Source organism: Phalacrocorax aristotelis, chromosome 2 (assembly GCF_949628215.1).
Source record: "Phalacrocorax aristotelis chromosome 2, bGulAri2.1, whole genome shotgun sequence".
NCBI classification, from domain to species: Eukaryota; Metazoa; Chordata; class Aves; order Suliformes; family Phalacrocoracidae; genus Phalacrocorax; species Phalacrocorax aristotelis.
This window is the reverse complement of record NC_134277.1, coordinates 23,322,585-23,340,749: the sequence shown is the minus strand read 5'-3', so window position 1 is coordinate 23,340,749 and position 18,165 is coordinate 23,322,585. Positions and strand designations below refer to the sequence as shown.

Here is an 18,165-nt window from a genome sequence, read left to right as displayed (position 1 = left end):
GTTTTGTCTGCCACTTCAAATTTATTTTTCTCCCTGTTGCATTCTCAAGGATTTTCTTTAAAATGGTCTGTTCTTTTTGTTACCTAGTGTAAAGTCCAAATTCTGTTCCCTGCAATATCCTCATTAAAAAAAAAAAAAGCAGCTTAGGTTAGGCACCTGCAGAGAACATCAGTCACGTTTCTTAGTTGCATGCATTTTGGACATACTGCCTTTGGCTAGCAAAAACACTACCCAGAAACGTTGAGAAAACCCCTTGAATACACCGGTAATGAGGAGCTGTTCCCACCATGACCACAGCAGCTGGGGCAGTGGAGCAGACTATTGGATGTGAGGCCTTAAAATTGTGGCAGTTCTGGTAAACTCTATAACCAGGCAATAGATCATCATCTATTGTATACCAGGCATAATATATTAAAAGCCATCATGGTTCATACAGTAACTTTCATACCGAGACATTGCTCTAAAACACATTTTCCCAGAAAGTATCTGGAAGCAATCAGAGGGCCATAAGAGAAAATTAATCTACTCCTTTCCCTGGCAGCTTGCCCTAATAAGCATCTTCCTACAAGGATGTACCTTGCTTTCTTAATCTGTTTGACTTCTTATCTTAAATAATTTTGAGGTGTCTGTATCTAAACACACTTTTAGCATCCCTGTAAAACTACTGACACCAGAACTGAAATCAGTATCAGCTTCAGCTGATGCTGGAAATAGCACGTTCCTATTTCTGTACTCACTAACCCTGGGCTTCTTTTAGGCCTTTGGAGATATAGCATTGAACGGCAAGCTGACAGTGAACTTCAGTTACATTAACTGTCTTAAAACACTTTTGAGCCCACTGTTTTCTGGAAATCAGTATTCTCCTCCCGTAATCATAACCACAGTCTGTGGTATATCCTGCATACCTTAATCACAGATACACAACTCTTCTTTGAGATCATTTAAAACATACCATGCACAGGCACAGTTTGTTAAATGATCCAGGACCACCCATATTTCCACTGTTGTCTTTCACTAAGTTCCAGGTCATCTACAATTTTTAGTCGGAAACAACTGTATATTTGCTTCCAAATACCCAAGGGAAAACGTTGAATGGTTCCAGGTCAGATGTGTATGCAGCTCATGTCCTTGTTGGCAATTATCTCCCAGGATCTATCTAACAGTTGGCAACGTTTTACTGATATTATACAGTGTTCATTTTCTAACGAGAATGTTGTGCAGCTGTACAAGCTAAATGCCTCACAAAATTCCACGTAGTTAAAAAGTTGCCTTGGCCAACTAAACGTATAACGTTTCTTTAGGAAATAGTTCTCAAAACCATATTCATGCCTTAATTATATGAATTATATTCATACGAGAGTCATATTCTTTAAATCTTCACTAGTAGAATGCCATGTCTCTTCTTCACTATTTAAACCAAAATTGCTGTCAGAGTAAACTAGGTCGTAACAACCCAGTTCGGTCTATTCGCCTTCCTTGATGTTGGAAGGATTCTAGTCTTCAGTCACTTTTTGGCATTTCCCTGACACCACAATTTAATTAAGACTGAACTTAGGCGAGTCCAGACTCTGTCAGTCAAGCCTCCTAAACCTTCTGAGTGAATGTCCACAGACCTGGAGTTTTAAAACCATTCCTCACAACAATACATTACTCAGGCTTCTATTTAGTGGACTGAGAAATAACTCATCTTCCCTAAAAGATCACCCCGCTTGCACTGAACATAGAAAAGAAGCATAACAGAACATGATTTTCCTTCCTTCCTTCATCATTATTAACAAACTGACTATCATAGTTCAGAAAAGGGCCCATTTAATTTCTAGGATTTATCATAAACAGATAGCCATAACCACTCTCTCCAATGACTAAGAGCCTAACTAGATAGATCCCACTTTGTAGCGGCCCTCTTTCCCACTGTGCATACTTTATTCAACCGCACCTATAATTTTTCCTGCTCAGGGTGCCACTTGCCTGCAGCTCCACATCTCACACTTTACATACTTGCTTTCCTAGATCTCAACCTGTCCTCTGGCCAGGTCCTTCATTCTGTTTCTTACCAGTTTCTTTGACACAACCCTACCTGTTTCTCATTTTGGATTTTGCCTTAATTACCACTGATTTTTAACTCAGCTACTGATCTTGCCTTGCCCTGCCCTACAGTTTGATGCAACTTTGCCTTGTTTCCCTACTCAAATACTGTATCCTACTGTCACTATTTCCCTACCTCTGGTTTCATCAAGTCCTCAGCTTCTGCACTTTCCTTACTTCTTCATTCCAATCCTGCCTCTAACACAGCCCTAGCTAGACATCTGCCCCAGTGACTTAAGCCCTGGGTTATCATCCTTGACATGGTAAATGGATTACCGCATAATATTCTAAACTTTATATGAAAGTTCACATCAAAGAGAACAGTAATACCACTAGTTAGACCAATATTTATATGTGCAGTATCTGTCAGATGCATCAGTGATAGCTTTGTTTTTATTACATATCCATCTTAGTAATATATAAACACAAATATACAGAGATACTGTTTTTCTTGTTTATCGTTCAACATGGGTTCCAGTTTGTTCTTCTTTAGGGAAGAGTTACAGATTTGCATGTAAATGTTGTCTAAAGATGTCAGGACTCTGAGTCATCTATTTTCTCTGTTGGAAATAATGTACTAATATATTTATCAATTTTTAAAATACAGCCAATAAATACAACATTTGGTTGGAATACGAATCAGTATTTTCATATAAAATATAAAGTACCATGCCTTTGATACACCAGAACCAAATGTAAATGACATTTTTATATTTCCCCACATCAGGTCGATATAAGATTTTTATTGGTTAATTGAAATTTTTTACTGGTACGTGATCGAAATGTGTGAACAAGAATTGTTAACACTTGTTTATTTCTTAACTACGATGGATCTTGCTTCCTGCCATCCTTCAAGGGAAGCTTAATTTACCCTGAGTTCATCTTCACAGGAGACGCAGCATCTCAGAGAATCTCACCTAATGTAGATCACTGAGGTCATCTCTTTTCCACTACCTTTACCCAGTCTTTGAAAACACCCTAAAATACATGAGGTCACAGCTACCACTGGCACAGATGGTGCATCCACATCAGGGGCCAAATGGTAAAGATGCCAGACTAAAAAGTCATTGAAATGTAGAAATGAGCTCCAGCAATGACTGTTGGACACAAACCACCATGTTATTTCATGTACAGGGCCCAGGACAACCACACTGTGCAAATGAGAAGGGAAGAGAAGTGCTTACTAAAGGTTCATCCTACAAACACATGTGCAAGAGCAATCCCTCTAGGAACCATACAAATACCTGTCCTAGAAGTATTTGTAGAGTTGAGCCTACGAGAAATCTAACGCATGAAGCCTTCTTTCTACAAACTACAAAAGAATACTAGTGACAAAAGAAAATAAAAATAAAGAAGGAAAACAGTATTTATAGTCTATTTTTCTTAGCAAGGCAGGGTAGACTCAAACTGTCCAAGTTCTTTAAATCTTCATTGACCTCCGTACATCATACAAACAGATGAGGCATCTAACCGTACTCCTTTGAATCAAATCTACATTAGACATTTAAAGTAATTGATCTGTGTTCCTCTGTATGGTCTTTATTGCCCCCAGAGAATCCAGAACAGCCACCATAAGAAGTTACTCCTGAGACCATACTGTGCTCAATTTGGTTCTTTTTGGTATTGTTACAAGATTAGATAATGACCGGGTAATACAAGGTATTATTTAATTTTACTTAGAGACAGCCAAAGAGAAGCATTTTCTCTATGTATTTCTTCAATATAAGTGGAGAAATGAATATTAGGAAAATTTTTATAACCCCAAATGAAGTATTCCTAATGAATATACCATTTACATAACAAGTAATCATTAGGTTATTAAGAAAATTTTAGTAATTTTAAACTATTGCACAAAACTGCCATACACGTTTATTTAAACAAGTTATTAAATGCAGAAATATGCAAAATAATCTTTTGCCTTATTTATATTAACAGACAACAGAGCTTTTTCTCCCTTAGCTTAATGTCAATTGCACTGTGCAGTTATCTAAATATACAGGGAAAATTGGCAAACAGGAATACAGGAGCACAAAGGTCTGCCTGCATCACAGACATGCCTTCCTCTGCCACAAGCAATCACCTCATAAACTCCTGCTCAAACTGACCAGCACTCACTTTGAAACAAACAAGATTCTGGCCTTTGTTTCTGCTGTCAGAAGGCTATTTCTGTCGGGTTACTACCTTGCTCCCTTAATAATTAGAGAACTTCCTTCAAACATACACCTGACCAGCTTATTTATATTTGTTCTTATGTCCACCTGATGTCTACCTGTAACTAATACACCCAAGCCTTCCTCTTCATTTGCTAATTCTTCCTGTGTGGCATGCTCATCCTCTTCTGGGCTGCTAGCTTTGTGTCATCAGCAAACATCACTTAAATAATACTGCTTTTTGTGCTAACATAAGAAAATTAAATTCTTGCAGGTCCAAGACCGTGCTGCACAAGTAACACCATTCCAGGACAATCTCTCTTCCCATCAGTTCAACCTGCTGACGCCTCCATCTCCACTGCTGCCAATTCCCACTTCCCCAGCATTCTTCCCAACCACCAACACATGGATTTTCAACTTTTTTGATCTCTTTTCCACTCCATGATAGGTGGTTTTACCAACCATCATCTTTATATCTTGGACAGCACCAATCACGCAGCTGAAATTTTATAGGCTTAACAATTGTGAAATAAGAACAGGAGTTACTTCAAGATACTATTTGTATTCTAGTGCATTACTCTGAGTATCTTGACAGTCTTCTCTAGTTGTTAAAAATAAATGCTGAAATACTCTTCCATTAGTATAACCCAGAAGAAGAATCTCTCACTTCATGACCTGTGTCTGCTGCCCCGGAAGTAGTTGCTGCATAATAGTGGGGGTCCAGTACAACAATTCATTCTCAAGAAGAAAGCTGGGGTGATTGTCTCTAAAAAGAGGACTGAATCAAGAGTGGATTTTTCCAGACTGTCACTGCTGATAAAATGAGGTTTTCAATTACACTGCTTAGCACAGAGCAGCCTGCCCAGGGAAACCTATGTTCCAATGCTGCCAAGCGATATATGCTCAGCACACCATTTGTCAAACCATTTCCTCTGCTAAGAGTTAATGTGTCAGCCTTTAAAATGGCTTGCTCTTCTACCACCTTTCCTGATGGAAATGTGAAAAGTGCAAGTTATTTCCTTTCACAAAACATCTTGTCGAGACTCTTGACTCCAAACTGACTGCCTCATGGGGAAACCTGCTTTCTAGAAACTTAACAAACAGTGACTTGTTCTATCATAATTCTGCCTCACTGGAATAAGGAGGTCAAACAGGGAGACCACAATCATTAAATAAAGTGTTAAAAGGTGATTGTTAGGTTCAATAGCAGCTTAAAAATGCTAGAAGTCTGAATGCTGTTCTAAGCACTCAGGACCTAGCAAATTATTTTGTTTTAGCTGAGATTACACTATCAGGTGGTGATGACTGCAGTAGACTCTGCTGTGATAAAAGCAAAATCTCTACCTTTCCTGTTACAAGAACAAACAGGCAAAGAGCAATCTGTAAGTGAAGACTTATCAAAAGCACATGATTTAAGCCAGAAATGTACCCAAAGAGCAGCTTTCTGGATTAACTTTGCTGTAAATGCCAGCAACCAAACCCACCCACAGATACCAATTGCATGTCTTGGCTTTACCTCGTCTTAATCAAATCACTGATTATCTTACACTGATCCTGATGAGCATCACAGGGTTTCCGTTCTTCCTAGGAGCTTAATTCACTGTTTTCTTTCAAACATTCATGTCTGTCTTCACTTGTTTAAGTACATTGTAACCACTAAATCATACAATCCATCATCTCTTTGTCAGTACCCTAGACAGAGATGATCCCCTGAGAATATGCTTACAACATAAAGGTCTCTTAGGAAGTTGACTAAAGGCATAAAAATAAAACATTTAGTTAAGCCCTTTGAGGAGATGAGGTTGTCATTACCCTTTACTGTTTGAGCAAGTTCTTCAACTGCTTTTCAACACTGTCATGACACCACACAGGTAGTTTTATGGCAGCTCCTGAGTATATATAGAATCAAAGCCAAAACTCAGCTTACTAACTAACTTTCAGAAAGTTAGCACGGCAGTCATAGATTAAAAATCATTATGTACTTGGCAAAACGATCTATTTCCAAATGATGCTGTCACAGGATGATATGCGCAGTGAGCGTATTTTAGCCAACAAAAGCTAGCAAAGTGCCGAAAGCTGCTGAATTTCCTGTTAAGAATTAAGAGCCCCTCCACACACATTTTCTGCCACAATATATTGCCCATCTTTCTGTCAGCACAAGTCTTCCTTGAGAAATGAGGGTTGAAAAAAAATCACCTGGCATTATTTCTCATGAAAGATAAGGAAATTAAAGGAAATGAAAGAAGCTACAAAGTAAGAAGGGCTGATCTGAGGGTCCTACTGGCTAACACAGTTCTGAAGTGCAATTCCAGTTTTATACTTAGTGCATAAGTACCATGGAAAACAGGAGTGTGAAAATGTAAAAGTATGCGAGACAAATTACATTTTATCTTTAGACATAATCACCTCTCATGAGTGTCATCCCAATTAATCACTAGAGCACGAATAGCCTAAGACAAGGCTAAAAATGGGGTGTAATTTTTCACTAAATATGCTTGAAACAGCCAGTACCTTTCACAAAAGAAAGGAGAGGTTTGTGGTCTATTTGGTAGTTGCTTCACAAGTGTAACCTCACAGAATCTGAATGGAAATCTCTGATATTGACTGCAGTGTACAGTTATGGTTTGTGCCAGCATCAGTAGAAACCTCAAGGTTTAGTGACATGACTGCGAGCGAGTGCATTGCCAAGACTTACTGAGTTACCACTTTCTGGCTGAGATAACAGCAACTAAATAAATATGATGCTCTAGTCATTGCAAACACAAAATAAACTGTTACCATAAACCCACTTAGTGAAACGTAACTTGTTAAGCCCCTGAAACTTGGCACTTGTGACTGTATGAGCATACCCCCTCTGTCTTAGCTAGTATAGACAATGTTAGACTTGTAAACAAAGTAAAATCAATATTTCCAATCAGCTAGCAAAAGCAATGGGCAGAGGGAGACAATTACCATCTCTGGAGCTCAAAATCCATCTACCATATAGATGCATAGTTCCTGGTTTATGAAAGTATCTGAAAGTAAGCTTACTGATCTGATTGTCAGCTGCTAACGTATGTGCGCTGTTCTCTTCTCAGTGTTGCAAGTGAGGTTATCTAAAGAGCATTCTATCCAGTCATCCATTTAACTGTACTGCTTTGTCTCAGAGCAAGAGTTAAGCTGGCTGGGTCTATCAAATGTTGCAAGTTAATTTTAAAAATTTTTTTTGGCTGAATGAGCCAACAAAAATATCCAAGATCTCAATTTTGCTTAGTTAGATATCTACAGAGATAATTACCATGTTCACAACCGTGTGATTCACATAACAAGAAAAAACACACAGTACCTGGACACAGGCTTCGAAAGAAAAATAGGAAAAAAAAAAAAGGAAGTTGAAGTCGTGTATAGTTGTTAGCAGGAAAAGATCAAAATTTCATCACAAAGGTGTGTTCACAGCTTATTTGCTTTTGTGCACAATAATGCTACTAGACCCGTTACTTAGATTATGCCATTGCTTATGAGTTTTAACACCTAAAATCAAATGCAAACAGAAAAATGTCTGTATCAGGGGGCATCCAAGTAATTCTCAGATCACATATTTAAAGGAAACTGGAAATATGAAGGACACTCTTTCAGCAGGAAAATCCATACACTGTCTTTCATAGCATGTAAAACAAGTAAAATCAAGAATCTAAAGGAGCTGCCACTGGGATTCTACAGAAATTATACAGGTATTTTTAATTTATAGTTTAAATATAAAATGGTTATATGCTGAAAATAAAAAAATTACATCTAATTATTAACATCTGCATGCATTTGGTTTTCATCCCTAATCTTTGAAAATAATGACATTTTAACTGAATAAGCTTCTGAGATCAAAACAGAAGCCATGAATGAGCCATGGAAAGATTCTTTGATTTTATTTCTTCCCCCTATTAATGGGTAGGGTCTGATTTTGCTTACACTGTCAACTATACAGGCTTCAAATATTTACTGTGGACAAAATGAAAATTAGCCAATAAGACACTGTTACACCTCAGCAAAGAACAAGACAGCAAACATACTATGGCTAATTTAAAACAAAGCAATAGTTGAGGCAAGTGATGAATTACAGAACCTTTTATGTCAATATTGATTGCACAAAGTTGCCAGAGCAGTTTACTATATCCACAGTTATATTTTTTTTTTATTATAGATACATAACACCAGCCCTCTCACTCCCCCAGACCAAATATGGGTCAAATTCTCAAAACTGCACTTCAGTCCTTGAAACTTTGCTGTCCTCATGATGCCCAGCGCTGTCCCTGTGAGAACTGCATGACAGTCCCTAATCTATATTGCTCAAACAGAAATATTAAATGGGCAATTAAACAAACAACCAAACAAAAACACCAAAAAACCTACCAAAGCATTATCAGGAAATCTAGATGCAGCTACACAATGGACTGTGGGGAAGGGATGGTCTAAGGAGATAGAGAGCTGTTTCCCTACACCACTTCTGTAGTACAGACTACTACTGGAAGAAGGGTGTTGCAGCCTACTTAAACCTATGAATAAATCTATCTTGAGAACACATATTACTGCAAAAATATCAGGCCACTTCTGAGACATGCAATTTTTGTAACCACTCTCCCATCTGTGATCCTTTTCACTTAAATTCTGTAAATGAAGAACAGTGTACAAAAGCCACTGCTGGATCATTTAGTTTCATATAGAAATTTACATCTCAGTTCCTTGATTAGAATCCCAAAACCTTCACTTATGAATACTCTCCTTTGGTAATTGAGTGCAGACAGCAACCTTATAAAAAAATGTCAGAAATGCTTCTAAATTATTAAAATATATTTTTTCAATAAAGGGGGAATGCAAAAACTAACTTCCCAACCTAGAGGTTGTACTGCATGTTGTACTACTTATTGCTTCTAGGAAGACAGCATCAAGGTGGTTGTCAGACATGTAAGAATAATTCCCCATCTAAAGTTTTACTGTGGACTGGTAAAATGGAACGTTTTACTGAAAAGAAATATTTAAATTCAGTGAATAGTTAAAGACATTATTTCCTAAACAAAGGCTTCGCATTTGTACGTAGAATTTTGAATTAAAATGGAGAAGTCCCAGCATGAGGTTTTTATTTCCCTCTAGTTACACTGTTGAGGAAAGTACTAGTATCTGTATTTGAATTACCTGGGTTGTAGACTTCTGTAAACCAGTCCAGATCAAAACAGGTTTGAATTCTGGACGACTCTTTCAAAAGGTAGCAACCTGAATCCAAAAACGTTGATAAATATCTATTTCAATCTATAAAAGCTTACTGTACATACGTAAAATCAGTACTTCTCAAAGGCTTGTAATGCTTACTCTTTTACACCTCTCATTACTTAATAGGTCTTAGAAATGAAAAATAAATGCAGGACAATAATCAAAGAGTCTTTGTGCTTTCCTAACATGTCTAAATCACATATATTTACCTTCTAGTCAGCAAAATTCCTTAATATAAATGTACAGGTTTGCATATTTGCCCTGAATACTAAGCTACTGCATGGATTATGAAAGAATGGTGTAGCTGATAACACTTTGCCAAACACACTACAGAAAAAAAACCCCAACACAGCTACAATATATGTGTGACGTGTAATACTTACTATTTATATGTTTCTGAACGAATATATTCAAAAACATGAGATACTCCCAGCTGGAACTGGTCAGCAATAGGGGTAACCCAAGGATTGTTCTCTGCTTTGAAGACTTGCTTTTGACCAGTCAAATCCAAGTTACCTAAAACATTAAAGAAAACAGCATATGAAAAAAAAAAAGAGAAATATGAAAAATTTGAAAGAAATATCTTGCTGTGCATCTAAACCTTTTTATTGGCTTCAGACAGTACGACCATAATAAAAGCAAATACTTCAGTCTCAGCAGAGAGGAAAAGGAGGACATAGTAGTTCCCATCACGACGGATGCAGTTCAGCTCTATTCATTTCACAGTGCTACTACATATTTGCGCAACGGGATTGAACTTGGCCCACAGCATATAATATTTATTCATCAGATTAGTTTTAAGCAGGGCTTAATAGTGCGTAGGTGTGGAGGTGTCCTTCTGCTGGCGAGTAAATTCATTCAGCCCAGGCAGAACAGCTGCAGTAGAACTTGGGGCTTCCTGATTCCTAACTTGGAACCTCCTAGCTCTGTTGCAGCATTAAAAGCTTCGCATAACTTGATCATTAAACATAACCTTCAGGCCTATGGGACAATTCAGCAAAGTACTCCTCTTCACCAGGGCTTGTAGGAATAAAAGAAGAATGACACTATGGTAGGAGTTTGCTCTGCTGAAGCTTAGCAGTGCAAAGCATTTCTCGATCACTGCAAGTGATACCCAACAGGCTTTTTGCCTTCCCAGTGCCCACCGTATTCTTCGTACGGAGATCCTACCACTGATCTGTGGTTATAGTTCTCTATACTGAGAACAGACAAACAAAACCACCGTTCTTGCAACATAGCCCTTTTTACCTATTCTGTTGACAGGAAGACTTAAGATACCTTTTAGGGGCTTGCTTGGGGTTTTTTTGTTTGTTTGTTTTGTAAATGTTTACCACCAAAACCAAAAGAGTATATGCTCTCCCGAAACTCCTCATTACTATGGATACAACAGGCTGAATTTCAGGGTGGTCTAGCCATTGAAATATTTTCTTGTGTTCTTTAACTTAAAATATGAAATCCATGCCATCCTTTTGAATTTATTTTTGTTAATTTTATGATGAAGAGAGGCCTATCCTCCCCCCAGAATTCTAAAGTAACAAATAATACTAATAATAATAATTTAAAAATCTTCATGGGGAAAAAAAAAAAAAATAACTGACAAGGTTTTGAAGACTGACTGAGCCAAGCTGTCAAAGAAATATGAAATCAACCTGGTGTGCTAGTTTTTAAAAACTAAAGGCACTTGAGTAGGTAGCATGAACGCACATGAATGCTACAGGAGCTGCTGCAAGCCACGTGCTTGCTGGCCATTTTGGTGCATGTTCTACATTACAGCTAATCCTTGATGCATTTTTCTCTGTAAAAAGGGTTAACACAATTAAAGACAGATCATTCCAGCGTGTGAAAAGATGTCATGTATCTCATATCAGCCTATCAACAAGTTACCATTACCTTAGCAAGCTTCTGTCAGCTGTCTGAGGCCTGTTCTTTTGAAATAACAACAGGCAGGGAGCATTTCACCCCTCTGTCAGTCAGGCGGCAATTGCCCTCCCTGCCTCACGCTTCAGTGCGCCTCGTTAAGAGCCTTGCACCCATCTCCTTTATTAAGGGACTTGGCAGCCCTGTTGTAACAAGGATCAGGAAGCAGGATTAAGTACTGTGACAAAGAGGACCTAATAAGCTAGAAACTGGTGGGTCTAAATCTATGCTGGCTCAAGGTGCAGGCTCACGCTGCTCACTATTCAGTTTTCAGGCACAGGCCATCAGGGAAGCAAGCCAGCACTGTGATTAGCTGTAACCCTCTGACCGGTGCTGCTATGAAGATCATGTATCACTCAGGGGCTTGCTTTGCAATTGCAAATTGTATTTTCCGTTTTATTACCTGCAAAAAAACACATACATTACTCACCAAAACTACCAACATTGTCAGCACTCACTTGTAATTACAGCTCTGCGAGTACTGCATCAAGGTAAAATGATCAATCTGTGTACAACTAACAAAAATAGTTAAATTTGGGGAGGCAAGCTTGGCCCTATCACGGATCAAATTCAATGTTGCCTACAGGAATAAGTCACATGTTCCCAAAATCTCAATAGCTAGGGCCTGAACCCTCTCAACCCAAGGTGTGTCAGAAATTTACCACCCATGCGATGCTGCCATTTTTTCCCATCCCCGCAGCAGTAGTGTACCCACTTCCATTCCAAATACCACATGGCCCATTTAAATGTAATTAATTGTAATAAATACTGTTCTACTAAAGCCAAAGAAATCTTACAGCAAAAAGAGGACTCAAGCAAAATGAACAGCAGGTCTCCATGCCAAAGTAATCACTTCATTTCCCTCCACCTTCTGTTTTTTCCCAAAACACACTCGGGGCAGGTACAGATATTACTTTTTACCTTCAGAGGGAAGGAGCAGGCAGAGGCCGTAAAGGAAAAATTAATCTAATTACAGAGAAAACTAGGGCACCCAAAACTCCATGATCTGGACTGAAATCCACTCCCTCCCTGCCCAGGATGCCCTCTGTGAGCCGCCCACTTACAGCTGGAGCGAGAGGTCAGCTGCCACCTCACAGTCCGGAGTTTTAACGGAATAATTTAATGAAGTTGTTGTAGTGTGAAAAGGGGCAACCCGTTCGTCCTCATGGCAAGCACCAGGCAGAGAACGGGTTCTCCTCTGCAGGGGAGCAACGGAGGGCTGTCTCACAGAAAGCAGGAAGGATGAGGCACCTGACGCCTTGAACTCCTCCCTGTTCAATACCAAAATTTCCATCTGGAAACGAAGGACACAAATTGGCAGAAAATTAAGCAGGATAAGAAGACACAGAGAGCCTGCCCCAACTTATCAGCACTGGGGAAGAAACAAAGTCTAACACTCCTGCCATAAGGCAAGCCACTTGAGAACAAAGAAGCTGTATAATTAAAACTGAGACAGGATGAAAACATGTCACTCCTGTATAACCATTTATTGCTTGGGGCCATACCCTGTTGTCTGCTCTGCCCTTACAACTAAACCATGTGTGAATCAAGGGCTTACCTAATTCTGCTCTGGCCGCGGGATATCCAGGAGTCGCAAGCCCAAGGCCAAAGTCTCAGTGATGTCTCAGGGGTAACCAAACACACGGGAGCCCTGCATGAACCCTTCTGCTCCAGTGCACCAAGACGAACCCAGCAGCGTGGAAGAGATGATCAAACTGCCTGAAGCAATGGCTCTGGTACCAGGCTCACTGCACGAGTGCTGTGCAACTGGGCACCTCACAGATGTGTCCCTGTCCCCCCACCAACAGTCCCCTTGCCTAGGAGGATTTTTACAGCAGCGCTGTGCTAAGAAATGCTGTTATTCCATCCCTGCAGCACTAGAGCCATGGGCCAGGGAAAGAGCCATGGCAGATGTGCCTTTTTGCATATTGTCTAACAGCAGCATCAGCAGAACACTGTCCCCAGGCCTTTAGGAAATTTATATACTGTTCTGCTACACGTATCACATCAAATCCCTCAGATATTTTCAGTAAGCAAAATACAAAATTGCCTCTAGTAAAAATCCAGTACTGAAGATTCAATCACAAAGTATGTTAAGGTTGGTCATTGCTGGTTTGTTCTTTCCATGTACATCAGTGTATTAAAAAATATTTGTTTATCATCTCTAAAATGTGGCATAACTAGTAGATTAAGACTTAAGGATCTTGCTATTTTGCCATACTAAAAGGGACCAACTCAACTGAAATGCATTATAGCCACATGCCTCTGGTAAGAGAGGAGAAGGCTATCCTTAACACTAGTCAGCACAGCCTCTTTCCTAGATCACAGGAATGTTTTCCAAATAATTTTTGAGTGCTTCTAAAATTATTCTTAAATAATAAATCAAAACTGCATATCCCAGGACCCAAGTCTATCATGCTTAAGGAACCTTCTAGTTTCTAAGCCTGAAGGATCCTTTTTTTAAGCTATCTTGAACAGACATAGGTTTCCAAGTAGGAACAATGGAAAGTGGATGTATGCTGCTACCAGTGAGCAGATACTGCGAAGAGAACAGAGCCTGGAAAAGAGAGATGCAGAGATAAAGGTCTAATAGCTGACTGCTGTGGATGACCTGCACAGAATGACCAAAGCCTTCTAAAAGGAGCCAGCTGTGTGGTCTTAGAAATACTTGGACTTTTTTTTTTTCCTGTCTCAGCAATCATTGTGTCTAAAGATGATCCTGAACTATTAAGTTTCATTGATCAGTGTGACTGAACTTCTGTGTTTAACCCACCGATTGTGTAGACTTGAAAACTGTTGCTGCCCCAATCTCTTGTTAGCTGCCACCTGGAAGCTACAGTAAATAGATATACACCAAAACAAACCCTTGAAAATTCAAGGACAAAATCAAAGTATTAATATCTTTAATTTTAATGTATTCTAGTTTATGCCATCTATTGACTAAAAATACAATTTATGACTGCTTAAATTCAGAGCTCCCAGAGTCATGGGTGGACAGAAGGGACATCTCATATGACAGTGGGCACGCCTCACCCTGAGTGACGTTAAAGGCAGCTCAGTTTCCCTGCACTTCCCTCAGTAAATCTATCCTGCATTTGACCTAAAACACGATAGTTAATGTTTCTTGTTGTTTTCCTTCAGTGCTGTTGAAATAAAAAGTTGTTTGTGTGAACATTCGTATTTTGCTCAACTGCTGCAAAGGTCAGAAAAGAGCTCATAAAAGCAAATAAAATGCTGCCTCCTGCAGTTGTGCTTGCAGAAAGTAAGTGTCAGAACCAGTGATAATGCCACCTATCACTTTGACCAAGGGTGTCTCCAGACTTCCTAGGCTCCTCCTGTCATTTAGATGTAGCCTGCAAGCACCTCATATGCAGCTATAAGCCCCTCATCCTATTGTGATGTGTGATATAAAGCGCATACAATATTTACCCAATGTATGTATACTTAAGGTACAGTAAGGTATGACTAGTGTACATAGGTATTACTTCAATACAAACAAAAGAAAACAGAATGAACACAAACCTGACCTGGCCTTTCCACTCGAACACCCCTTGGCAACACTTTAAATACTTTCAAAAATTAAAAGGTGAAATAAAGTAATTAAACAACTCTGACATTTGAGAAGTGAACATTGGCATTCAGCACAAGAAACATGATCCTATCTGCAAAATACCAGCTCAACGCTTCTTTTTAACAGTTTAAATTCATCCCTAGTGGAGCTTCATTACAATCAATGAAAATAATTTTTAGCCTGTGTACTGTTGAGTTTCACATCTGCATCCCGGTGATACTGTGACTGAACTTCCAGCCTACATCTATTGCCCTGACCTCAAGGAGAGTCCTCAGGCTGTAACACATCCCTTTTAGTGATTCCTCTTAAGACTGCAATTTAAATGTTCTCTCCTATACAAGACAAATGTCTTACACTCTCACTGTCGTAAGTAAGGACAGGAGGAATGAAATTAGTTTTATTTCTTTATTTATATCTAAATACCCTTGAATCCTGTTTTATTAAAGGCTAAGTAAGGGATCAATCCACTACACTAAATTTAAACTTAGGTTATATGTAAAAAAATGTCTGCCCTAGCTTATTTTAGATCTGCTTTACACTACAGGGCTTACAATTTTTATTACTTTTGTGGCATGTGCTTTGCCTCCATAGAGAGGGAGGGATTGGCTTAAGTGTGGGGGTGGAGGGAATATCATGACTATTATGTCATAAAAATTATACCAAAGCAATTAATGGTGAATGATACCTTAAAATCTATGTTAAAAAAATGAAAATGTATACTGATTTCTATGCCATAAAGTGTTATCAAAAGCAAATGACTTTTACACCAATCTTATGCACATGTAAGCTGTGCATCAGTAACTCATATCATTCCTATAAACAAGTAAGATCATCTCTGCTTTGAAGACCTTTATCACTTTTGAAGGATTAGTAACAGAAGAGAGTAGATTCAAACAGTAGTTATAAAGAAGCAGTAAGACAACAAAGAGCAAGGGCTTCTTGTACATAAGTGAAGTGTGACTCAATCTTTTTGGAACCAGCAGAAATATTCACAGAAATATTCAGCATGATAAACAAATCTACAGCTCCATAGCATATGTCGAAAATATACATTTGCTTATTGATGAGTTTCTATGCACTAAAAGAGAACAACTGGTAAATCTAAACCTAGACTGAAGCACCTGCAAAAGATTGATCCCAGCAACATTTTACCCCCTCACACCTATATTCTTGTATTCTTGTAGAGTATTCTGTATTCTTGTACAGTATTACTTGGGGTCACCAGCACTTCAGAGATCCCCAAAACAGCATTTGTGGCAGCTTTATGTAACAGGGGAAAAGGTTCAAGTCTCAAATAACAGGAAGTCAGATTCAGTACATACAAATAAGCCAAACAGATACTCGAGAGCATCCAGACAGGAGCAGGCTGGAAATCTTCCTCTGACTGTTTTCCTGACCACGCAGATGGGAAAGTGTGCAGCCTCACCTGTGAGCATCAGACAGGAAGCCCCAGGGTAAGAGAGGGCTGAACAAGCAATCTCAAAGCCAAACACTGAAGCCTAAGCCCATCCTCAGTTTTACAATTATTTTCAGGAACAGAAAATAGGAGTGCAGGTATTGTAACATTACACATTATTCTAACAACTTCTTAGATGTCAATGAGAATTTCCAATGATGGGTTCAGAGATTAGACCCCACCTTGATTGTTCACCTGAATACATCTAACAGTAGATCTCTCAGTCAGTTCAGTAACTGAGGAGTTTAACAAAGACATCTCAAACAGAAAAACATCTGGTCTGAAAGACATCAGGAGCTGGAGACTCTGCCAGTGGTGTCTTGTTCAAATGGTTCATCACTGTTAGAATGCATTCTTTTGTGCTAAACTGAGCTGCCTTAGTTCTGAAACACTGCTGCTGCTTCTGCCCATCTACAAGGGAGAAAGATGACCTGTGCTTTCTTCTCATGGCGTTAGTGAGTATCAGCAAGGCTCCTCTCACTCTTCCCTTGATAGGTTAAATAGACTCTGATTATTCTGTGTGATGCCAGAATAGCTACACCATTTGCTTTAACTCCTAGCAAAAGGACTACAGCTGAAATAATGTAAAAGCAGACCAAATAAATCTTGAATTCTTTACCCTTCACATAAAGGTGGAGTGATACAGGGCAAACTGGTATTGCCTCAGCTACTGCTATTACAACTCTGTAGGAGGATTTTACTCTCCAGCACCGTCCCACCTCAACCTTTCACAGAAAAGAGTTTAAAACAAAGCGAATCTAGTCCTGAGATAGTTATAAGAAATTCCAGCATCATAGCAAAGGTCAGCCAGAATCATTATACTAAAGTGTAATGGAGAGTCTGGCATGAGGAGACTTCCACTCCAGAATGTGTCAGGACTGAAGAAGCAGCCTGGGAAAGACAACAGATGGATGAAATGCTGAACTTATCCCTTAAACCACATTTCAGGTATTTAATACAGGCAGAATATAGACCTAACTTGGCTGGGAAAACTCACATTTCCATATTCAGGTGACAGGAGGAGCAGTTAACTCTCTGAGAACAAGGGGAGAGCCCTGGCAATTTCTACCATCACTCCACACAACCAACCTGACCTTAGCAGGACAACTAGTAGAAAGAGTAAAATTAACATTCACAGATGAAAGCCACAGAACAGGTACTTATTCAGTGCAGCACACAAGGCTCTCCTAGCCAAACAACACTCCGCTAATGGCTTGTACTTCCACATGACAAATCACACACTTTCAACAGCCAAACTCCACCACACACAGCCTTCAGGTACCAAGGCAACCAGCCTGGCTGATGCAGTCATGTGGGTAGCTAAGGGGAACGGCAGAAGAAACAGCATTTTGATAAAAATCCAATAAATTACTTCAAAATGTGTCCTATATTCTTTCTAAAATTATTTCAAATTGCTTATGACTCGATTAAATTAATTTCTCCCACATCCCTAATGTAAGAGAGAGACAATTTACTAGAAGACCTACAAGTATTGCTAGGGTTCACCGATTTCTTTCTTTGAAAGGTGATGTGTTGTGCTGGAACTACCATTTCCTTCACTCCTCTGTGTAACTAACGTCCGGCACTGGCCGGGGCCTCGAGGGGCAAACTGACACTCACTGCTGAGTGTTCCCAGTGAAGAAACCCAAGAAACACACTACACAGCAGATGGGTTTTGGAACAAAGGGAATTAACATGATGTCAAAGTAGTTTAACATCAAAGACATTTTAATGGCACAGGAAGTATT

General features: G+C 39.2%; 1 protein-coding gene across 2 annotated transcripts in view; it reads right to left on the bottom strand.

Moving 5' to 3' along the window:
- The window catches only part of RSU1 (Ras suppressor protein 1), a 113,834-nt gene that overhangs the window by 52,834 nt on the left and 42,835 nt on the right, over positions 1-18,165 (bottom strand). For both annotated transcript variants that reach the window (XM_075082730.1, XM_075082731.1), the window contains exon 8: positions 9,857-9,989. In XM_075082730.1, the coding sequence (XP_074938831.1) occupies positions 9,857-9,989 (133 nt within the window). The remainder of the gene's footprint in view (positions 1-9,856; positions 9,990-18,165) is intronic.